This window comes from Saccopteryx bilineata, chromosome 1 (genome assembly GCF_036850765.1).
Source record: "Saccopteryx bilineata isolate mSacBil1 chromosome 1, mSacBil1_pri_phased_curated, whole genome shotgun sequence".
Classification (NCBI taxonomy): domain Eukaryota; kingdom Metazoa; phylum Chordata; class Mammalia; order Chiroptera; family Emballonuridae; genus Saccopteryx; species Saccopteryx bilineata.
Genome location: NC_089490.1, coordinates 142,484,657 through 142,508,233, shown reverse-complemented (window position 1 = coordinate 142,508,233; position 23,577 = coordinate 142,484,657). Strand labels below are relative to the sequence as shown.

General features: G+C 51.0%; 1 protein-coding gene across 1 annotated transcript; it reads left to right on the top strand.

Moving 5' to 3' along the window:
* The first annotated feature begins 974 nt into the window (after positions 1-974).
* AP1M1 (adaptor related protein complex 1 subunit mu 1) lies at positions 975-23,101 on the top strand. The gene is made up of 12 exons (XM_066270818.1): positions 975-1,121; positions 6,578-6,734; positions 7,175-7,242; positions 8,870-9,000; positions 9,654-9,801; positions 15,982-16,108; positions 16,921-17,063; positions 17,556-17,627; positions 18,213-18,371; positions 21,417-21,542; positions 22,134-22,209; positions 22,334-23,101. Exons 1-12 carry the CDS (start codon positions 1,080-1,082, stop codon positions 22,354-22,356), a joined length of 1,272 nt encoding a protein of 423 aa, XP_066126915.1. The 5' UTR covers positions 975-1,079; the 3' UTR covers positions 22,357-23,101.
* Positions 23,102-23,577: the final 476 nt, after the last annotated feature.

The window sequence follows — 23,577 nt, the reverse complement described above, 5'->3', positions numbered from 1 at the left end:
AGGGGATTTGGCGGAGTTTCTAGTAGAAATTGTCTTGAAGTAAGGTGACCAATCTTCCTCCTTTAGGGAGGACAGTTCTTCTAAGTTCCGTCCTCCCTTGAAAAGTGTCCTACATGTTCTCCTTTTTGATATTGGAAGACTAATCTGTAAATATCCATATTCCATGGATGTCTGTATTCCATGGATGCAGTCAATCCATTGCATGTGATGTGACATATTTGTATCTAAATGAGGACTTTTTTCTTATAATTATTACTATTAAAATTAATAGGCATGTAAACATAATTATAATATAAAATATTACTAATGGTTTTATTATGCATATATCAGTGTACTGTTGCAATAAAATGTTTCTTTTATTTACGAAAAAAAAAAAAAAGATACTGATGTTTCTATGGCACAGAACGCAGGCATTTCTCCCCAGCCTAAAGTTCATAAAAGCAAATGAGATATAATTCAATTGACTAATCAATTGCATTACCCATCAGTGGCCACTAACTTCAGAAATGAAACACGTGCTTTTTGCCTAGGTTCTATGGGGCGTGACTCTAGGTCATTCTAGGCAATCAACAGGCACGCTTGTTCACTGACGAATGTTGACACATACAGGTGATAGGTAGTGACTGTTGATTAGTCTTCATTGCCATTCAGGGCTTGTTTGCACCCTTTCTAAGTAACCAGCACCTTAAATTCCATAGGGCTGGACCCCAGGTGGATCCACGAGGGGGAATCTCTCTCCAAATTAGCCCACAGGACGGAGTTTCCAGCTGCCGAGTATTATTCACCCGACTGGACAGATAGAGATTGCACTGTATCAGTCGGCTCTTCCCGAACGCGCCCCTTTGGGTCTTTTTTTCCGGGATGCTGTAGGTGGGAGCGAGAAATAAGGTCCCATCGAGCGTCCTGCGCCTGCGCATTTCTGGTAGTTCCTCCCCCGACCGGACATAACGGTCCCCGCGCGGCTCCCTGGACCGGAAGTGGAGCCTAACCGTCGCGGGGAGTTCCTGGCCTTACTCAACGCCGGGCAGTTCTGCCGTTGCCTCCACCCTCGGCCACTGCCGAGGCTTCCCGCAGCCGCCATGTCCGCCAGTGCCGTCTACGTGTTGGACCTGAAGGGCAAGGTACGGAGGGCTCCCCACCCTCCCCGTTGCCATGCAACCGGCGAGGACCTCACCCCTGGGGACCCACCCTGTTGCTGGGTAACCAGCAAATAGGACCCACCCTGGTCCTAAGCAAAGAAACCGATAGCCTCACCCTGTTGCTAGGTAACCGATCTGCACGACCCCGCTCTTTCTGTGAGCAGAGGGCTTAGGCCTCTGTTAGGGCCGCAGGAGGGCGAGCTGCAGCCGGCTTTGGACCCAGGCCTAGAGCCGAGCGGCGGCGCGACCCTTGGCTGGAGGTGGCGGGGCAAGTCGGGACCAGTGTGCCCTCGGGCCCGCCCCGCCCTCTGTAAGTGCAGCAGCTTGTTTGTCAGGCTGTTTCTCTGTGCCATTCTCTGTATGAATGTATTAACGTTTTGTTGTGACTTTAAGTTACAAGAGTTAGGTGTGGTGAGTGGTGGGAGAGCCATTTTACAGAAGGGAGAAAATGAGGTATAGAGAGATTCCACCATCCAAGGTCGCACTGGTTATAGAAGTGGCAGGTTTAGGAGTTGAACCCAGAACCATTTGTTCATTGAGCTGATAATGTGAGGAGCACCTCCTAGGTACCAGGCAGGATGTTAACCTTGGGCCGCCTTGCGTGAGCAAAATCAGAGTCAGGTGCTGTCCTCCTGGAGCTCACAGTCTCAAGAAATACAAATAAATGTAAATTGTAATGGAGCTGCAATGAGGATATAACAGGGAGGCTCAACCTTGACTGGGGGTCAGGAAGGCTTCCCAGTGTGAGTGACAAATCAAGCTGGGACATGAAGGAGGAGTTGGACATAATTAGGACCCAGGATCCTTCTCCAGGGATATCTAAGAAAGCTACTTAAAGGAGGTCGCTCAAATCCATTTAGAAGTGGTCTGCTGCCGTCCACCTAGTCCATCCTGCTGGATAGAAGGCAAGTAAATATCAGGCCCTTGCATCTGGGAGCAACAAGAACAAGTCCAACAACGTTAAACTTGAAGTCCTACATTAATCAGTGAGAGAACTGTGGGTGTCCAGCCTAGGTGGTGTGAGCAGGCGTTAGCTCAGAAGCAGGAGGACATGAAGTTCAAGTGCTGCTTCTTCCTGACCCACTCCCCACCTGAGCACTTTCCCAGAGTTCCTTGAGTGGGTTGCCTGCATTGGATGCCACCCAGGGTCAATAGCCAGTGATTCCCAATGTTGGGCTTCCTTCCCCAGCCATCTTAGGGGCAAGGAAAGACACAGGGCATGCCAAGGCTAGGTGTATGCTAGGTGGGTTTCTAAGTCCTGGTATATCTTCTGCTTCCACCTTGGCCACCACGTGTCCGCAGAGGTCCCACAGGCTGCCTGTTGCAGCTCACTTGTTCCTTCAGCAAACATTTCAGCAGCATCTAACAAGTACCAGGCCTGTGCTGACCTTTTCACCATGACTGTGGAGTTAGGGTTGAAGTCAAAACTCATCTTTGCTGCTCACCATTGGGTCTTTGGGCATAGGCCTTCATCACTCTGGGTCCATAGTTCGTACTAGCCCCCATGGGCCTGGAAGTCTGGCAGGGGAAACACAAGGATCCAAATGGTCAGACCCAAGTTAGCCATAAGGGCATGGACAAGGCCCCCACATAATGCAATTAAGCAACCTTCATTTTGGCTGGAGAGTTGGTTACAGTGCTTCCTGGAAGAGCTTGAAAGGTGACCAGGTAGCAGTCAAGTGGATAAGAAGGTGTTGCAATGGGCTCAAGTGGTGAGGAGCAGCCAAAAATTTTGGATAACACTGGAGTGTAGAGGATGACACGAGGAGGGCCATAGGTGTTAAGGACGTCCAGACAGGAAGAAGAGCCAGAGGGAGCCATTTTGATATCAGGAAGGAGGAGCCACTACAAGGAGCTTGTAGCCCAGGAGCAGCATGGTCAGCCCTGCTTGGCAGGAAGCCCATGGCATCCTTCTCATCCTCAGCAGCCATCGTGTCATTTATTATTCCACTCCCCATGGACTGCGTGTTTTGAAAGTTTGCCTCCTGCAGTGACTGCATTTAACCCCAAATAAGGTCATGGCACACCAAGAAATTTAAAAGCACACATCTATCTGCTAACCAGAGCCTCTGATTGCCAAGGAAACTTGCATGGCCATACTTAGTTGATGGAAAGCCCTCCATGACACTTCTCTGCCCTTATCTTTTTTGCTTCTCAATGCCACTCCCCTCCTTGGCAGCTTCTGGCCTCCAGGTTACTGCACTGTTTCCCTCATTTCTCACTGGCTGCTGGTCCCCATGGATGTCAGCTCCTCAGACTCCGGCCTAGGTATGCCTCCCATACTGTCCTTTTTTTCAGGCTGGCTTTAATTCATGTCAGTGTGTCAGTGACTCTCAAATTTGTACTGTAGTCCAGAGCACTTATCTGGAGACCCACTGGCGTGCAGGGCACCATGGAGGTCTCGCAGCAACTGCAAACTTGGCATTTCCCAAAATGAACTGCCACCTCCCCCCCCCCCCCCCCCCGACCTGCTCTCCCTCCATCTCAGTGAGTGACAACACCATCCATGGGACTTCCCACATTGGAGACCTGGGCATTACCCTGACCTCTTTTTACTCACCCCCCCCCCCCCCCCCCCAGGCAGCTACCATAGCCCAGGCTCTGTTCTGGATGGTGGAACATGGCCATGAATGAGTTGAAAATGGTCACTGTTCTCAGGGAGTGTTAAACTCCAGCAGAAGTGACAGGCGAAGTGACTGTCGTGATGTGGGCAGTGAGGTAAACTCATGTTGGGGGTAGAAAGTAATGGGATGTGATCTCACAGCCAGAGCAAGCAGGAAGGAAGGATTTCTTGGAGAAGGTGCCATCTGAGCCAAGGCTTGAGAAATGAGAAGAGCCAGGTCACGGCATTCTGAGCAGTGAGAATTGCAAAGTCCCCAAGGCAGGAGCAGATGTGCTGCTCTGAGACCAGCAAGGGGCCAGGATGGCTAGAATGCAGTGAGCCAGAGGAGCATGGGCAGGGGGCACTGAAGGGACTGTGAAGAGGCAGATAGCCATGGGAACAGATTTGCAGTTTGTTCTGTGTGAACAGGCTGGAGTAGACAGCAGTCTCATCTGGGACCCTGCTTAGAGACTCCTCACTCCACCTAACTAGTGCTCCCAGGTCCCCCCATGGGCTTTGACCCCCACACCAATGGCCTCTCAGGCACACTGGTCCCTCTGCTTTTGTTCCCTCAGGCCTCAGTTTAAAGGTCATATCCTCAGGGATGCTTTCAGTTCCCTCAAGCAAGTGTGCCAGTGTAGGGACCCTATTTGTCTTGGTGACCTGTGTGTCATCAGGCCCAATAGAGGGACAAGTGGTGTGTGCTTGTTGAGTGAGCAGGCCTCTGTGCATCTTTGGTGAGAGCAAATTGCCTCCTGCTCTTTCTTTGAGCACTCTGGGGGCCCCAGCCCCCGCCCCCACAATTGGCTACCTGAGGAAGAAAGTAGGCCTTGGGAAGCTCAAGAAAGCAATGTGTTAGCAAGCAGAAGCAGCCCTGCAGGGAGTGGAAGTAGGGCTAGAATCCTTATTCAGCTTTGCTTGTGGAACCTCAGGGAAGTAGCTGCACCTCTCCAGGCATCACCATTCATTTCTGTAAAAATAACAGCCCTGCCTCATGGTTGGGGCAGTGTATGAGGCAGTATACTGTTGGCAAGGAGTATATAAGGGAGTATGTGGGAGTCTCTTAGCCTGGTCCTGTTACCCACAAGTTCACTCACCGGGTCCCGGGTCCCTAAGAGGCCTAAGCCTCAGCAGGAATGGGACAGAGTACCTTGTCCACAGGCCAGGAAAGAGAAACTAGGAAAGGAAGGTATTCTTTCTCCATCTCTCCCCCCCCCCCCCCAGCTTAAAACGCTAAAGACAATGATGTATTTTATAACCTACAGGTTCTGAGGCAGGCAGTTCCCAGGTTGGTCAGCTTAGTGATGATCTCAGTGCCTTTCTGAGTCTTGCAAGCTGGTTGTCCTCGTGGGCCCACAAAAGCAGCAGCAGTAGCAGCAGCTCTAGGCAGCATCTCCAAATAGAGTCTTGCTCAGGCTGTCAAAGCCTCAGACTTCCTTTTTATTGCTTAAGGGATGTGTAACTTACATGTAACAAACTGGCTTATTTAAAGCCTAAAGGTTGATGAGTCAGTCATTGTATACAGGATGGACAAAAGTAGATTTACAGTTGTAAGTACATGAAGCACAGAGTTGATAAAGCTATTGTAATACAAAACTGCATGCCTTGTTCCATATGAACACTGTAAACCTATTTCTGCCCACCCCTATATACCCAGGAAGCCATAAGAACACATTGTCACTCCCTAAAGATTCCTCACACCCCTTTTGTCCAGATGTCTGTCCAGCCTGTCCCCAGGCAGCCATATGTGTTTTCTGTCACCATTTCTCAGGATTTTATAGAAGTGGGATGTGTTACCTGTTGTCTGGTTTCTTTCACATGGCCCAGTCATCCTGAGATTCCGTCATGCTGTTGCATGTATTAGCGATTACTCCTTTTCATAAACATTCATGTCTGAGCCTTCATAATAACAGTATGGTTTCATTTCCCTTGAGTAAATACCTGAGAGAGGAATGGCTGATTCATAAGCTGGTTTAGCTTTGGGAGAACCTGCCAAACTCTACCAAAGTGGTTGTCCCATTCTTTGTTCCCACTGACAGTGGACGAGGGTTCCAGATGCTGCGTGTCCAAACCCACAGTCTGTGGAAGAGAAAGACCAGGATAAGGGCCATGGGGCGGGGAGGAGGGGGGTGATTCTGAGAGATGCGAGCACTCAGCAGCATCCCCCAAACAAGTGCCCTGACACAGAAAGAAGAGCAGGGTGGGTTAGCACAGGGAAGGCTCTGAGAACATCTGCAATGAGAGCCTGTGGGACATTGTTACAGCACCTGGTGTCTCCCAAGCAATCCAGTCTTGGATCCTTGCCACCCTCCCCTGCAAAGAACTCTGCTGGCCCCTGTAGAAGTTCACTTGGGAAACACTCCTTGAAGAAGTCCATGGTGGGTAGCAATCAGTTGGCCTCCAGTCTATGCCCTTCGATGGACAGAAATGTGACTGGGATCCCCTAAGGCAGTGATCCCCAACCTTTTTTGGGCCACGGACTGGTTTAATGTCAGAAAATATTTTCACGGACCGGCCTTTAGGGTGGGACGGATAAATGTTTCACATGACCGAGACAAGCATCAAGAGTGAGTCTTAGACGGATATAACAGAGGGAATCTGGTCATTTTTTAAAAATAAAACATTGTTCAGACTTAAATATAAATAAAACGGAAATAATGTAAGTTATTTATTCTTTCTCTGCAGACTGGTACCAAATGGCCCATGGACTAATACCGGTCCGCGGCCCAAGGGTTGGGGACCTCTGCCCTAAGGGACAGAAGCTGGCCTGGCTCAGCCCCGCCCAGGCATTCAAAATGAAAGTGTCTTCCCTCCCTTCCCTTCCGTCCCTGCCCAGGTACTCATCTGCCGGAACTACCGAGGTGACGTGGACATGTCAGAAGTGGAGCACTTCATGCCCATCCTGATGGAGAAAGAGGAGGAGGGGATGTTGTCACCCATACTGGCCCATGGAGGCGTCCGCTTCATGTGGATCAAGCACAACAACCTGTATCGTATCCCTTTGTGGGAGCTCTCAGGGGACTCTTGTGGACATGTATGTGTGCGTCCACACGTGCAGCTGAGAGCTGCCAGCACCTGCCCTGGCTTGGCCCAGAGCTGGCCCAGGCACAGCAAGGCCCAGCCCTGCCCCACCCTCCAGGAAGCTCCCTGCTGCCTGAGGAGATGGGCAGAGAACACATGACAACAAGGGTGATGAGTTTTGGAAAAGGAAGGGGTGTGTGGAGTTTTCACCTGGTATGAGGATCCAGAAAGGCTTCCCTGAGGAGGTGGCACACTGGTAGCAGAGTGTATACTGCAGTGTCTCATAGGATATCACCTTAAATGAGATGGGAAATGAACAGATAGAGTAGAGCTGGGGGAGGCTCCGAGCCCTGGGGTCTGTGAGGTGGCGGCCCAGGCCTCTGTACACTCCTTAACTGCAGCTGCTATGCAGTGGTTGCCACCTCCAAGAAGAATGCGTGTGTGTCGCTAGTGTTCTCTTTTCTCTACAAGGTAGTGCAGGTGAGTCGAGCCACAGGGGCCCCGGAGGGTGTTGGTCACCTGGCTCTGTTGTGTGCTCCCATACCAGCCACCCAAAGGGCTGCAGCATCCCCAAGGAATTCTGGAGCTGAAACACCAGGAAGTGTGGGATAGGGGAGCTCCAGCTGCCCAGTGTATGGGATTCAATAGCCTTCCTTACACTTCCCCTGCCCCTCCCCCTGCCCACTGAGAAGAGGAAAGTGAATAGGAGATGGTGGGGCTCAGGATAGGGGTGCCCCTGATTCCAGGAGGGACCAGCTGGTTTGGAAGGGCAGAGGCTGGCCAGCTGAGAGTCAGGGGTTGAAGAGATGAGGTAACCCAGAGAAGGGTAGAGCCAGGCTCTACTCAGAATCTCTTGAGGGGCACTCAAAGTAGAAGCCCCACCATGGAGAGAGCTGGCACATGCCAGGCCCAGGCTGACAGCGGGATAAGGAACCAGCGAGAGCAGCAGATGCAAATGCCCTGGGGCAGGAGTACACGGTATAGTCAGGGAACATCAGGCAGGCTAGTGTGCCCAGGACATAGGGAGTGAGGAACAAAGTTTGGGCTGAGGTCAACAAGGTTGGTGGGACTGAACCATGGTTAGGGGTGTGGGGAGGCATATAAGGCTTAGTGAGTTTAGATTTCATTCCAAATGTGATGAGAGGTTATGGAAGGCTTTAAGCAAGGAGTGTCCACCTTATCTGAGTTAATACAATATCTGGCTGCTGAGTGCAGAAAAAATGTGAGGGCAGCAGGGAGGCCACTGATGAGGTAGTTGTAGCTTCTAGAAGAGAAATGGAGGCGCCTGGCTAACACTGGGTGTGGGGTTGAAGACAGTGGAGAATCAGACCCAGGAGATCCAGGTGGGCCCAGGAGAACTTGCATACTTCCAGTGGCACAGTGTGCAGCTAGCCCAGGAGTCACCTGTGCTGAACTCCGAGGAATGGGCTGGTCTGGCAGTGAGGGCACAGGGAAGGAGAGCAGCGGTGGGCTCCATTGTGGAGTGCTGGGGTTGTTGCAGTGGAGCTGAGGGTGGGGGAGTGGGAAGGGGGAGGTTCTCCCTGGAGTGCCAGGCAATTCTCTCTGCTTTGGTGACCTTCCTTTGTGTTAGTGCTAATGAAACATTTCTCCCTTGGCATTCTTTTCTTGAGCCTTTTAATGTCCTGCTGAAATGGAGACCATGCATCTGTCTGCACAGCTATACACACTGGCAACTCAGGGAGGCCAGAGTCTCCAGAAGCACCACTTGTTCTGTCCCCAGTGGCTCCGGCCAGAGACCAAGAGTGACAGTGGGGATTAAAGAGAAGCTGCAAAGGAGCCGCAGGCCTGGGCTATCTTTCAGGGAGGGGAGGAGAGTGGGCCACAGGACTGTGGGGCTTCTGACCAGGCCTCAGACGATGCCTATGACGCCTACCTTGCTTCCCACCTCTTAGCCACACTGCTGCCCTCATTTCCTGAGTCAAAGGTCTAGTCTGTAGTATGTCCCCAAGCCTAGAAAATGTGCAAATGCCGCTGTGGCAAAAGGGCTGTTTCTGGGCCTTGGGGCATGAGGGCATGGCTTTGTTCAGGTGGCTCCCTTCTCCACCCTTCCTCTCAGCCCTCTGCCTGCCCCCGCTGCCACCCACAGGTGTTTTCAGAGTACTTCAAGGAGCTGGAGGAGGAGAGCATCCGCGACAACTTCGTCATCATCTATGAGCTGCTGGATGAGCTCATGGATTTCGGCTACCCCCAGACCACAGACAGCAAGATTTTACAGGAGTGAGTAGTCAGGGTGGGGGCGGGGCTCCCAGCAGTGGGCAATTGGGGATCCTTCCCCTGCAGCAGCCTTGCATATCATGAGCATTTTTCTGTTAGTAGGTCTTTATTTTTCATCCACAAACATGCACTAAATGTATGGTTGTTAGGTAGTCAGTCCCTAACTTTTTTTTACTCTCATAAAGGAGGCTGTGATAAAATATCTTTTTCTGGAATCCTGTCCTTCAAATAATGGCCACCATGGATTAAGCACTTTTTGTGAACTGGGCCCTGCGTAAGCACTTTACACTGACTTGATTCACAATCTGAGGTGCTGTCTCTCGTACAGGGGAGCAAAGGGACTCTCAGAGAAGCCATGTAAATTGCCCACGTCTTGTACCTGTTGTTCCCCAAGTGGGAGTGGGGTCACCAGGTTACTTCCCAAGGATCAGTCCCCCTCTGCATGCGAGTAGTGGTTTTCCTCACTGCCGCTGTCTCCTTGGACCCCCCCCCCCCCCCACAATGAGTTTGCTGGGTTTTTTGGAATTGTAAGATATTCTTGAATTAAACAGCCATAGGTGGAACCAGAGCCTGCCATTTCTGGAGCCTGCTGCAGTGAGGGGCCTTCTTCAAGATAGTCAGTGACTGACCCCTTAACTTTGAGCATGGTCCCACAGGTACATCACTCAGGAAGGCCACAAGCTGGAAACGGGGGCGCCACGCCCTCCAGCCACTGTTACCAACGCAGTGTCCTGGCGGTCTGAGGGCATCAAGTACCGGAAAAACGAGGTGTTCTTGGACGTCATCGAGTCTGTCAACCTCTTGGTAGACTTCCTTTCTTTTCTTTCTTTTTTAAATTTAATTTTTTATGTATTTATTTTTATTTTTAGTGAGAGGAGGGGAGGCAGAAAGACAGACTCCCACATGTACCCCTACTGGGATCCACCCATCAAGCCCACCAGGGAGCGATGCTCTGCCCATCTAGGGCTGTTGCTCCATTGCAGCCAGAGCCATTTTTTAGCGTCTGAGGCGGTGGCCATGGAGCCATCCTCAGAACCTGGGGCCAACTCACTCAAGCCAATCAAGCCATGGCTGCAGGAGGGGAAGAAAGAGACAGAAAATGGGTGGAGGGGTGGAGAAGCAGATGGGCACTTCTCCTGTGTGCCCTGTCTGGGAATCAAACCCAGGACATCCATACGCTGGGCTGACACTCTACCACTGAGCCAACCAGCCAGGGCTCTTTTTTTAAAAATTTTTTCTTCTCCATGATTGTTGTAAAAGTACTTAGGCTTTTAAAACTAGCAAAGCTCTGAGAAATATTTCGGTTCCATGTGATAGATCAGCGGGATTCAGTTTGAACATGAGCTTGTTTTGTCTTTGTGAGCTTTTGTTCTTACTTAGAATCAATATATGAACATTTAAAAAAAAAAGTATATTAAGTTAGAAAGTGAAAGGCTCCATAATCAGAAAGCCCAGCTGGCTTAAGAATTCATTGTCATCTTTGGGACTTCATTCTGTAGGTTTACAAACATCATTGTTTGTCTATAAAACAAAGAACGTAAGGCGTGCTTCTTCTACAACTTGTTTTTTGGAGGGAGAGAGTTATTGTTTTACATATCTGGTTTTTTTCTTTAATTTTATTTTTAAATTATCATTAGTTAAAATTGACCTATGAATTTTAGAATATGTACATCTCTGTGTACCCGTTATCATTATCAGGGTGCCAAACAGCTCCATCACCCTCCTGCCTCTCTCCAACCTATGGCAGACTCTGATCTGGTCCTCGTTACTATAGTTCTGTCTTTTTGAGATTGTCATGTTGAACCTGGCTTCTTTCACTCAGCATATTGCCTTTGAGATTCCTCCATGTTGCTGTGTTTATTCAAAGTTTGTTTCTTCTAATATTTATTTATATTTATTTTATATTCTGAACCACAATGTGTTTATCCATTCACTCACTGAAGAACATTGTGGTGTTTTCAATGTCTGGCATTTGCACAGAGTTGCTATAAACATTTCATGCACAGATTTATATGTAGGCAGAACTTGTCATTTCTCCAGGGCAAATACTAAGAGGCAGGATTGCTGGGTCATATGCTAAGTATATGTTTGATTTTATAAGAAATTGCCAAACTGTTTTCCAGAGTGGCTGCACCAGTTTGCATCCCTACCAGTAACATGTGAGAGTCCTGGTGGTTTCACATCCTTAAGCAGTATTTTTATTTCTGTCATCGTAATACGAATGTAGTGGGATCTCGTCATGGCTTTAATTTTGCATTTTCCTAATGGCTCATGCTGTTGAACATCTTGTTATGTGTTTCTCTGTCACCCACATAGACTCTTTGGAGAAGCGTCTCTTTATGTCTTCTGAGCACTTTTAAACTGGGTCTTTTTTTTTCTGATTATTGAGTTTTGAGAGTTCTTTATATCTTCTGGATATAATTTGTTGGTTATGTGGTTTACAGATGTCCCCTCCTAGTCTGTCACTTGTCTCTTCATCCTCTTGGCAGTGTCTTTCACAGAGGAAACATTTTTAGAAAGTCCAATTATTGATTTTTAAAAATTGATTCTAAATTTTCTTTATAGTTTTACATTTGAATCTATGATCAATTTTGAGTTAAATTTTACATAAGGTATGAGGTTTAGGTCCTTCTTTTTTTTTTTTTTGCTTGCACATAGCACAGTGTTTTGCAGTTCTAACATCATTTTTTGAAAAGACTATCCTTTCTGTATTGAATTACTTCTGCATTCTTGTCAAGATTCGATTGGGTATATTTGTGCAAGACTATTTCTGGACTATCTATTCTGTTCCATTGATCTGTGTATTTATTGCTTCTCCGATACCACACTCTCTTGATAACTAATTTTAGAATAAGTCTGAAAATTAGGTAATGTGATTCTCCGAAGATATGTCTAGAGCAGTGATTTTAAACCTTTTTTGAGCCACGACATATTTTTTACATTTACAAAATCCTGGGGCACACCACCTACCAAAATGACACAAAATGACACTCTAACACAGTACATATTATACATATAGTTAATAATGTAGTTTCTATATGTATTTATACTCACTTAGTGTGAAACCTGGGCCTGTTTCCATGAACACAAAAGGGATATCCTGGCAGGAATGGTAGAAAGACACACACGAAGCTCTTTCTCAACAGTTCTCAGTCTCTCTCTGTTTTTAGTTTTTATCACAATCAAGCTTGAGAAGAAGCTCAGCTCACATAGATATGTGGTTGAAAACGGGAGCAATGTCAAAATAGCTTTGTTGGCCAGAACGGGGAACTCCTTGGCAACAGATAACCAAAAACTGTCCAAAGGAAGATCAGCAAACTTTAGCTTTAAAGTTAGATAACATTGTGATGCATTGTGATACATTGTATATCACCCTCTGCGGGGGGCCTCTTTTAAAAATAAAAAGGTCAAATATCTATATACACCATCAGGATAGACATAACCAGCTGAGGCTGAGGCTTCATCTAGTGGTGGCAACATTTACCTCCAGTCCTGACCAGGATTAGAAATCGGGACCATGGGGAGGAGTAGCAGCTTCAACTACTCGCTGCGGCCACACAATGACAAGTGCGCGGCAGCCCGAGCGGGGACCTTCCTGGGTGTGGATAAGAGGCGGCCTACTATTGGTTCATCGCTAGTGGTCGGGATGAATCCTAGAAGGTGATTGGTCAGTGAGCTTTCCCTGTGCCTCCACTCTTCCTGTCGCTGATAGCTGGAGGGATTGTGAGGGGAATGTTTATGTTCGGATGGAGGCGGCTGGAGGCGGGCCGGATAAATAGCCTCCGCGGGCTGTAGTTTGGGGACCCATGTTTAATTTCCCCATGGCACACCTGACCATGTCTCACGGCACACTGGTTGAAAAACACTGGTCTAGAGACATGAACAACTTGATGGGGTTGCTTTCCTGAAACCCACGCTCTCTGCTATCTGCCTGGTTGGTACTTTCTAGCTGCCTGGGGCTTCTTGTTTTGGTTCTGAGGTTCTAGCCCCACTGTGTCGCTCTTGTCAGCACTTAAGCCTGAATCCGGGGTGTGCAGGATTCAGAACAGCAACTAGAATGCCTGGGGCCTGGAACATGAGAGCAGAGAAGTGGGGGAAGCAGGAGGTTTATATACTCCCCCTGAGCAGCAGGAGATCCGCTTCTGGAGCCAGAGCCAGAGGGTTCGAGAGAGCCAGGTCTGTACCTGGGGGCTCACTTCTACTTCCCAGTTCCTCTGCACATTCACATGGGGGTGGGGCGGGGTGGGGCGGGCTCCTTCTTGGCTCTTCCTGCTGAACTTCTCAGTCTTCCCATGCTTGCCTGTGCCTCCTGTCCAGGTTTTGTAGTTGAATTTGGTGGCTAAGAACGAATTCAAGCCAGCTCCACCTCCCCTGCACCCTGCCTGTCTCCACATTGGTTATTGCCCTGACTACACTGTTGGGGCGGTTCAGGCGGCCCGTTCTGATTGTGACAGACGGTGCGAAATGAGCATGCTTATGCATCCTCAGACATGCATTTTGGACATCTCCCTTACCTGGGAGGGATTTCTGGAGGCTGAGTTCCCAGACACAGCATTACTGAGAGTGCTTCCCAAAGAGATGCGCCCAGTAGACTTAAGGTAACTGGATTTACCTACGTACATTTTAAGCCAAAGGGCAAGATGGTGGCCTCACTAGTTAACTATGCTCCCCTCCTACCTTAGGACTTTGGTTTAAATTGTTTGTTGAGCCCCAAACGTAGTCCATCTCTCTGTGGTGTCCTGGGTGGTAAAGCAAGTCCCAAGATCAGCTTATAAACTGCTGTGTGGGAAAGTGTGGAGAGTTCAGAAGGGTTGGGGGCATGTGTTGGGGGCTGTGCCTGAAGAACCCTGTTCTCCATACACGGAGGCAGCACAAGGCAGGTGTGAACATGCAGGCACATTAGAACACTCATGCCTGAGTGTGTTTGCAGAGCTGGCAGTTGAGTCAACATCGCCTTCAGAGTCTGGAAGTCTGGACAGAGTGGTAGACTTAAGCAGCCAATCCCTCGGCAGGGATCTCCTCTGGCTTTGGGCACCTATCATGTCTCAGCTGGGAAGACTAGCTTGTCCTGATTGCTGCCCACAGGCCCAAGATGGGCTGTGTGGCTTTTTGTCTCCACTTCCTGGACCCTCCTTCCCAGCCTTAGCAACTTCATGTGTTTAGTTGCAGAAAGCCATGCAGTTCCAACTCTCCAAGGAGGAAATAGCCCCCCAGAGGAAGGAATTAGGGGCAGTCACAGGGCGAGGGCCCATGGATTAAGGCAGATGGTAGTAGCAGCCAGCCAGAGCCTGGGAAGTGAGGGTCCCCATCTATGAGGCCTCCCTGTGCTGACCCAGATGCAAGCAGACAGTGAGGACACATGTCTACTGTGCTTGCTGAGTGCCTCCTGCCCCCAGCACTGTCTGCTTGCTGACCCAGCAGGAAGCAGTTTGGCATAGCCCCTCAACTAGGAGGAGATGAAACAGGCAGACAGGGCTGGTGAGAGACAGAGGCCGGGCGGCTGCTCTGAGGTTAGGAACTGTCTGTTGGGATAAGGACAGGGAGAGCCAGTGTGGCCAGAGTATAGTGAGGAGGTGGTGGAGCCAGGATCTGTAGGGCCTTCAGGCCTGTTTTGTGTACCTCAGGACCATAATCCACTCAATATTAGGTATCTGCTCTCATCAGAGGCAAAGGGCTTTCGTGTGGGCATAGGTATTGTTGAAACCTCCAAGTTAAAGACTGGACAGGATGTCCTGCTTCTCTGTAGAGATACGAGCTCAGACCCTCCACCATGTAAGTGTGGCTGGTGCCTGAGTAGCCCAGATGGCCCCAGACCTGCTTGCTGGTGTGGATGTGGCCTTATGCAGAGTGTCGCTCTGGGGTGGTGGTCAGGGCTGTGGCCCTAGCACCTGCCAGCTGCTCTGTTCCCTTAGCACATGGCTCCCCCTCTTTGTGTCTTTTTCTCTAAAATGGACTCAAGGACCCTGGGACAGTCCCATGAGCCTGTTGGGAGCTTTAAGCACACTCTTTGATACCTCCTGGTTGGCATGAGTTGTAGAGTTGCTCAAGTCATAGCCCGGCCCCACTGACTGTTGAGGGGTGCCAAGGGGGTACCTGGTGCAGAGGAACTTTTTGGTCCATGTGGACGCTGTGCTTCTCTCTGTTTAAAGTGCATTGTTATTGTGGATCCATGGTTATCAGACTTCAGGGCAGCCCTGGGGTCAGGGCTTAAGAAGCTCCATCCTTTTTTTTTTTTTTTTGAGCAAGAAAGAGAGAGAGAGAGACTGACAGGAAGGGAGAGAGGTGAGAAGCATCAACTCATAATAGCAGCACTTAAGTTGTTAATTGAATGCTTCTTACATATATGTCTTGATGGGGGGGTGGGGGGGAGCTCCAGCTGAGCCAGCAATCCCATGCTCAAGCTGGTAAGCCTGCATTCAGGCTGATGACCTCAGGGTTTTGAACCTGGGACCAGAGCATCCCAGGTCGATGCACTATCCACTGTGCCACCACCTGGTCAGGTAGGAAGCGCCATCTTTAACAAGCCCTGGGGGTGTGTGCTCAGTGACCTCTATCCACTGGGTTAGGTCAATGCACTATTCATTGTGCCACCTCCTGGTCAGGTAGGAAGCTCCATCTTTAACAAGCCCTGGGAATATGTGCTCAGTGACCTCCACAGGCGCCACATGGACTAGCTGCCAGGTCTACCGTGGAGTGTTCAGGCTCCTCAGAGCACATGGCGCATGGGAGAACCCTCAGACAGTATTCCAGGCCCAGGTCACCAGGCTTGTCCATGAAGAGAAGCTCATGTGGCCCAAGGCCTAGAGAGTGAGCCCCACGAGTGTCTGCCTCACTGACCCTGGCATGAAGGCTGGTTGAGACTAGTGAGCCTTCCCCAGTTCAGGGGACAGTGAGAAGGGTGTTGAGGATGGGGGTGGTGAGGAGAGTCATGCAGCATGGTGGGGGACAATGGCTGGCGAGCTGGAGCCTCCCCTCATCCCACAGGTCAGTGCCAATGGCAACGTCCTACGCAGTGAGATTGTGGGTTCCATCAAGATGCGGGTTTTCCTCTCAGGCATGCCCGAACTGCGCCTGGGCCTCAATGACAAGGTCCTCTTCGACAACACGGGCCGTGAGTACCCTGTGCCACAGGGGCCCTGTGCATAGAGCAGGTTTCACTCAGGGGGCTTCATCCTGGGCCCAAGTTGGAGCTGAGGGAATGTTCACCTGAGTGAAGGAGCACGTTGATCTCAGGCACATGGTTGAGAAGTATTTTCACATTGTTTACAAGACAACTGTGAAAATTAATGATACCTAAAACTAATATGTAATAAATTAGTAGGATGGACCCGGCCTGGGAATAGAACTTCCTGTGGTAGGGCAGGGCCAGAGCAGCCTCAGGGGTCCAGATAGTTGGAACTTTGTGTTTATAAGCTAGTCTCCGACTCCCAGCCTGCCCTAGGCCCAACATAGCAGTACCCGCCTGGTCCCAGTTCCATCTGCAGCGGCAGGAATCAGGGCCTCTCAGGCATTAGCCTGTTAGAGCAGCTCCCCTCCAGGGCTGGGTTCAACCCACACAGCTCTCTGTAGGACGGGACCCCAGGACCCAAAAGACAGTGGGGCCAGGGCCCTCAGGAGCCCCAAACCATCACGACACACCCACAGCTGGGCTTATTAGTTTTTCAACAAACGTTTCTGAGTAGCTACCCTGCCTGGTGCCTTGGTGTGAACCAGGCCAACCAGTCCTGCCCTCAGCCTCCAGGTGGGTAAGGAGAGACGGGTGGGGAGGGTCATCTTAGAACCAGGCCCCTTTGTTCACTGCCCAGGATACTGTCAGATTTGGGTGTACTCTGTTCTGCCAGGGTAGGCCCCAGGCAGTGGGAGCATTGCTGAGAGTGACCTGGAGGCTCAGGTCTGTCCTGCCCTACTGCCCCCTCCCCTCAGGTGGCAAAAGCAAGTCAGTGGAGCTGGAGGATGTGAAGTTCCACCAGTGTGTGCGGCTATCCCGCTTTGAGAACGACCGCACCATCTCCTTCATCCCACCCGACGGCGAGTTCGAGCTCATGTCCTACCGTCTCAACACCCATGTGAGTGCGCCAGGCTCCTCTCCCCTAGGGCTGGCTCTCACCATGGGCAGTGGCCGTGAAGGCTCTGGGTGTGGGTAGGGTGGGGATGGGATGGGTTTCCTGCATAATTCCCATGGTTGGGATAGTCCCTATCCAGAATGAGTCTCCAATCTATGAGGTGACACCCAGGGAAGGTACAGGGGCTGCCCTAGCTCCAAGGAACCTGTGTTTGAAAACCCAAACTTTATGAAGTACCAGGCCCCTTTGGCACCACTGCCCCTTCCTGTCCAGTGTGGCCCATGATGTTCTCTGCGTTTCCATGGAGGCCCTTGGCATCTTCCTGCTGCCTCAGTGTCTGCATTCTGGTCTTACCTGGTGCAGCTGTGGACTCCCAAGAGCCCCAGGCAGCAGTGTGTCGAGCTCACACCTGGCTGAACAGTCCCCTGCCCTGGTCCCTTGTCTCCCCTTTGTGAAATAGCCAGGTGTGAGTGCTGGCTCCACTCTCCCCGGTAGGTCAAGCCTTTGATCTGGATTGAGTCGGTGATTGAGAAGCATTCCCACAGCCGCATCGAGTACATGATTAAGGTACGTGTTTGTCCTATGTACAGAGTCAACCTGGGGCATGGGACAGTTCTTCCTGGTGAGGGTGTTTCTATGTGTCTGGCCTTTCCAGGGCCTTTGGCAAAGAGTTCTAACACAAGGCTGGGGCCACTGTGCAGCTCAGATTCCCGTCCTGGGCGATGAGGCCTGTAGCTGTCATCCTTGCTTCTTCACTATGAGCTCAGATTCAAGAGTGGGCTGGGGACACGCAGTGTGGTCTGACAAGCAGGAAGGCTGGCACTGTTGCCACTCAGTGAACTGTATCTAGCCCATGCCAGCTGTGGGGACACAGACCTTGTCCCAGGAGGCCAGGCTGGCCGGAGGGAGGGATGGAAAGCCCCAAAGGCCAAGGAACAGGAAAGCAGAAACGAAAATCAGACTCAAGCTCAGGCAGAATCTCAGGTGGTAAGAGACGGCGTGGGTAGTACCAGAGAATGTGTGGGATCAGTGTGGTGGTGGGTCCCCAGGGCCAGGCGGAGGGGCATGTGGTCCTTGTGGGAGCAGGCTGGGTGGGTGGGGGCTGGGCTCTTCTCCCCTTTGCAGTCTTGACCACTTGGTCCTCTTCTCCAGGCCAAGAGTCAATTCAAGCGGCGGTCAACAGCCAACAACGTGGAGATCCACATCCCCGTGCCCAATGATGCTGACTCGCCCAAGTTTAAGACAACAGTGGGGAGTGTCAAGTGGGTCCCTGAAAACAGTGAGATCGTGTGGTCCATCAAGTCCTTCCCAGTAAGCACTATTCTCAGTAGGGTGCCCCCTCCAGACTTCTGCCTACATTTCATGTGCTCCCTGTGTCCCACATTGCACTGTGGCCTGGCAGCTGCAGGATACGCCCTAAGCCTTGAGACAGGGTACAGGGCTAGGATCCGCACCTGGGGCTTCTGGGAGGGTCAGGAGGGAGGGCGGATAGCTGAGGACTGGCCAGGCAACGGAGAAAAGCTGGAGCCTCTGGGAGAGCGGAGGCTGGCCCAGCCTTGTGGGTGCCTCACCATCTTCCCCTTCAGCATTAGTGCCTTCCTCTCTTCCTCTCTCTCTGCCTTCTTCCCTTCCTCCTTTCCTTTTTTTTTTCTTTTCTTTTTTTTTTTTTATGAAGTGAGAGGTGGGAAGGCAGAGAGACAGACTCCCACAGGAGCCCCGACCAGGATCCACCCAGCAACCCCCATTTGGGGCTGATGCTCTGCCCATCTGCTCTTCCACTGCTCTGTGGCTCAGCATCCGAGCTTTTTTAGTGCCTGAGGTGAGGCCATGGAGGGAGCCATCCTTAGCACCCAGGGCCAACTTGCTCATTCAAGCTATGGCTGCAGGAGGAGACAAGGGGGGGGGGGGCGGGTGGAGAAGCAGATGGTTGCTTCTCCTCTGTGCCTTGACCAAGAATTGAACTGGCAACTTGCACATACAGGGCCAACGCTCTACTGTTGAGCCAACCAGCCAGGGACTATTTTTTATTTTGTATATTTTTGTGTTCTTTTTCCTTGGTAAGGTTATGGTTATGTAGTAGTTTGTTTATTTTTTTCAGATTTGCTTTTTTTTTTTTTTACAGAGACTCAGAGTCAGAGAGAGGGATAAACAGGGACAGACGGACAAGAATGGAGAGATGAGAAACATCAATCATTACTTTTTCATTGCACATTGCGACACCTTAGTTGTTCATTGATTGCTTTCTCATATATGCCTTGACTGTGGGCCTTCAGCAGACCGAGTAACCCCTTGCTTGAGCCAGTGACCTTGGGTCCAAGCTGGTGAGCTTTGCTCAAACCAGATGAGCCGTGCTCAAGCTGGTGACCTCAGGGTCTCGAACCTGGGTCCTCCGCATCCCAGTCCGACGCTCTATCCACTGTGCCACCGCCTGGTCAGGCTCAGATTTGCTTTTTAATTTACTTGTAATATTTTCCCATTTTGTAAGTCTTTCATTTTAATTTCTTAGTCTTTTTTGTCTTAATTTTCATTTTTTGAGTTAGATATTTTCATTCAATTATTTTTTGTTATTGAATTTGCATTGATATAAGTATTTAAGCCATAGATGTCCCGCTGAGCCCTACCTTCGTTTTGTAACCCATAGCAACTGACTTGCTATATTTGATATTACCATTATCCAGAAATTCTATAGTCAGATAGAGTTAAGTTGTATTATTTTGCTTGGTTGTTTGGTTGGTTGGTTTTTAATTTCCTGATAGAAGGGCCTTTTGTTTTCCATTTCCAGTTGGTACCTTGAGGTCAGAGAATGTTATTCATACTGTTTCTTCTCTTAGAGTTTATTGAAGTGTTTGTTGTAGGCCAATATAAGGTCAGAGTTTGAAAATATCCCATCCCATGTGCACTTGAGAAGGTAAGGCTCTGTTACCAGGATAGAAGGTTGTCATGTGCACCCACGAGGTCTGCGTTTGCACCGTGACGGCACACTACCCGCTGGGCTGAGAGCTGGGCCGAGAGCTGGGCCAGCTCTGCCTCCTCCAGTTCCCATTCATCAAAAGTTGCTGTTGTGTTAGTTGGCTTATAGGTGCTCATAATTATTATGTCTTCCTATGGGGTAGTCTCTGGGGTTGTGGCCTAAAGTCTTGCCCTGAATGCTCCCTGAGGCAACAGCCCCTACTCTGAGGCTCTGGCAGCACAGAGTTAGGTTTTGGTCCATGGGCCAAGCTATAAGTTTTCCCATTAATTGAAAACTGAAGCTCACATATGTTGGCATCAGCTCTTTGAGGTGGGTGTTGAGATGTTCCCACCTCACCCCCTGTGGAAGGGCTTCTCTGCACATTCTTTGGCTTTGATATTTCCTTGTCTTTCTAAGGCTCAGAATTGTGATCTGGTTATTGTTTCAACTGATGGAGCTGATTTTATTTCTTTGTTGCCAAGACCATATTATTCTTCCCTCATTGTCCCAGAGTCTTTACTCAGGACACGTCACCAAGTCAGACATAGTCTCTGCTCTCAGATTGGCCCCAGCAACTATAAACAGAGCGACCACTCTGTCCCAGGGAGGGAAGCATGAGCCCAGCGTCAGGAGCCCTGGCCCTGTCTGAGGTGTAAGGATGGCCCTACTCTGGGATAGAAGCAGCCACTCCTGCTGCCAGAGCCCTGGGGGTCCAAGATGGCAGGGTCCCACATGTGACAAGGCTGGTGCTCTACCCTGCTCCCTACTGCTCGGAGTGAGATGCTCTGGGAGCTTAGACGACCAGGCCAAGACTCCTTATTCCTCGTTCTAGGACTTGGGTTCAGTCATTCCTGGCCCTGCTCCGAGCCCCATCTCCACAGTCACTGTTCAGCTCTGGGCCAGCTCCTCAATCAGCCCCCACCTTGATCTCTTACTTTTGTTACCTCTCTCTGTTCTTCGTTCCTCATTTTGACAGTCCCTTCTTGCTCTCATATACATATCCTCCTGATACTGGATACATGGGTGTTCACTTGGACTCTCATCCCATGGCCGCCCACACCTGCACACTCCCGCTCTTCTTCCTTCCTGAGGCCTGTTGGTCTCATTTGCTTTGAAATAGTTAGTCTTCTGTCTCTGGGAGCTTGTGAAACTTTCTGTTGATCCTTAGAATTCGATAGTTTTGCCCATCATGGCCTCCAGTCTGTGCAGTAGGGCTGGTGGGGGCAGTACTGGAGGCCTGGAGGGTAAGTGCGTGTGTTAGAGGAGCTATGCTGCTGGGTATCTGCCAGCCCCATGGGAAAGGGCTCGATGGACGGGCTGGCAGCCCATGTTCTCCAGGGACAGCTGTTGGTTAGCCCAGGCCAGAGCCTCAGCCTGACCGTCCTCACCCTTGTCTGTTTCCCCAGGGTGGCAAGGAGTACCTGATGCGGGCCCACTTTGGCCTGCCCAGTGTGGAGGCTGAGGACAAGGAGGGCAAGCCCCCGATCAGCGTCAAGTTTGAGATCCCCTACTTCACTACCTCTGGCATCCAGGTACGTGCCCAGGGCTGCGAGGGCCCAGAGCAGATGTGGACAGCAGGAACAACTAACTATGGTCAGTCCAGGCCCAGAGCATTGCAGGTGACACACAGCAACACAGCCAGCCTAGAAAGGGCTCTCACCAGCCCGCCGCAGCTCTGCCTGTCTGTCGGCAGCCCGAGCCCTGGCAGAAAGAGGCCCGTACTCATCTCAGACCTGGCCCTGTGCTTCAGCTCTAAGCCTGGAGATGCACTCGCCACCAGAACTAAAGTCGGAGTCTCTAATGTCCACAGACTTGTCTCTCTGGGGCCATCTTCCTGGGCACCTCCATGGGAAACCTTCGAGGGGAAGAAAGCCCCGGCCCCTCTCCAGCAGTCTTCTAGAGGCTCCATCTGTGAGCACACAGCCTGGCTCTGCTGCATCTTCTAGAAGCAGCTCCACCTTCCCACAGTCTCTGTGAGGGACAGATAGACTGCTACCCTTCACCTCCCCCTGTCGCCTGTCACTCATCACAGCCTCCCCCACCCAGCTTCAGGGGGATGATTATGGGGGTCACCCAGAGGGGGACAGCATGGTGTGCTCAGGGCCCTGCTACCTGTGCCCCAGGTGCGCTACCTGAAGATCATTGAGAAGAGCGGCTACCAGGCCCTGCCGTGGGTGCGTTACATCACTCAGAACGGAGGTGCGTGCAGCCCACCTGTGGGGCGGGGGTAGGGAGTTCTGAGAGGGACTCTAGTGGCCAAGCTGCTGCCTCCAAGGTGACTGCCCCTGGGTGCACTCATGGATACCTCCCTCCTGTCTCCTAGATTACCAGCTCCGGACCCAGTGAGGGGTCAGTGCCCCTGCCCTGGTGGAAGCACCAGAAGGCCTGCCAAGCCTGCTGGAAGGAGGAGTACACCCCAACACTGGCCACTGTCCTGGCTCTGCCAGGAGACCCCTCCTCCAGGCACACCTGCTGTGCTGTCGCCACTCTTGTCCTCAAAGCCCCTTCTCCCGGAAGTCTCATCTTCCAGATGTCCTGTCTCTGCCCCCAAGTCAGTCTGAGGGGAAGAAAGAGAAGTCTTCCTCCTAGAGGTCACATTGCAGCCTCCAGGCTGTTGAGCCCCAGGCACCAAATAGATGGGGACACACTCAGCAGCTGCCGCAGGGCCACGGCTGGCTTGTTCTGACCATGTGTTTCATGGATGTCTGGGGTTTTATCTTCTTCCTCCGTTGCTGTTTACGTGAACCTGCTGTCCGCTCCTCCTGCTCCTCGTCCTGACACACAGCACTTAATGAGGACGGGACCCCTTCTCGGCCTCTTCCACAGTGGGCCATCCTCCACTTGGGGCCAGAACCCCAGCACTTTGGCCCCTTGGAGGCTCCCACCTCGACCCACAGGCTTCGATAAGGTGCTTCCCCAGGACCAACCTGTGCCACACTGCTGTCCCTCAGCCACACCAGTGTTTGTCCCACCATGTGAGGCGGGTGCAGTGAGGGCCGCTGGCCTCAGGGTACAGGTCATCCGCATCTGTGGTTGGTCACCCTCTCCCGTCTCCGTTCGTGTCATGATTAGATTAAATTTCATGAATTAAGCCCTGCCTTCCCTCAGGTGACTGGTGCAGATACCATCTACTTGACCAGGGGCAGGTGCGGGGCTTACACCAACCTGTGTCACAGCTCCCAGCACTCTAACTTGCCCCCAAAATGAAGGGGGGAATAAGTAGTCAGTGGACTGCAGAGCCATTGCACCGGACCCTGGGACAGACCAGAAAATTCTTTCACCTCATCCGAGGTGACTTGCAAACCTCAACTCAGATTGCCAACAGCTTGCTGCCCTTCCCCTCAACCTGATGGTCTTTCTCAGAGTGTGGTCCTCAGGCCAGCAGCTTCAGCATCCCCTGGGAGCTCACTAGAAATGCAGATCCATGGGCCAACCCAGTTTGCCAAGGTAGAGTCTTGGGATGGCTCAGGAGACCAGTTAACAGAGCCTGCATGTGATTCATACTCACACTGGAGCCTGAGAACTGATGCCTGATCCACAGAGGGGAATATGGCAGGTGCATGGGCA

Coding starts and splice junctions, on each gene's coding strand:
- AP1M1 (XM_066270818.1), top strand. CDS start 1,080: ATGTCCGCCAGTGCCGTCTACGTGTTGGACCTGAAGGGCAAG. Junction 16,109..16,920: donor CCTCTTCGACAACACGGGCC/GTGAGTACCCTG, acceptor CCCTCCCCTCAG/GTGGCAAAAGCAAGTCAGTG. Junction 22,210..22,333: donor TTACATCACTCAGAACGGAG/GTGCGTGCAGCC, acceptor CCTGTCTCCTAG/ATTACCAGCTCCGGACCCAG.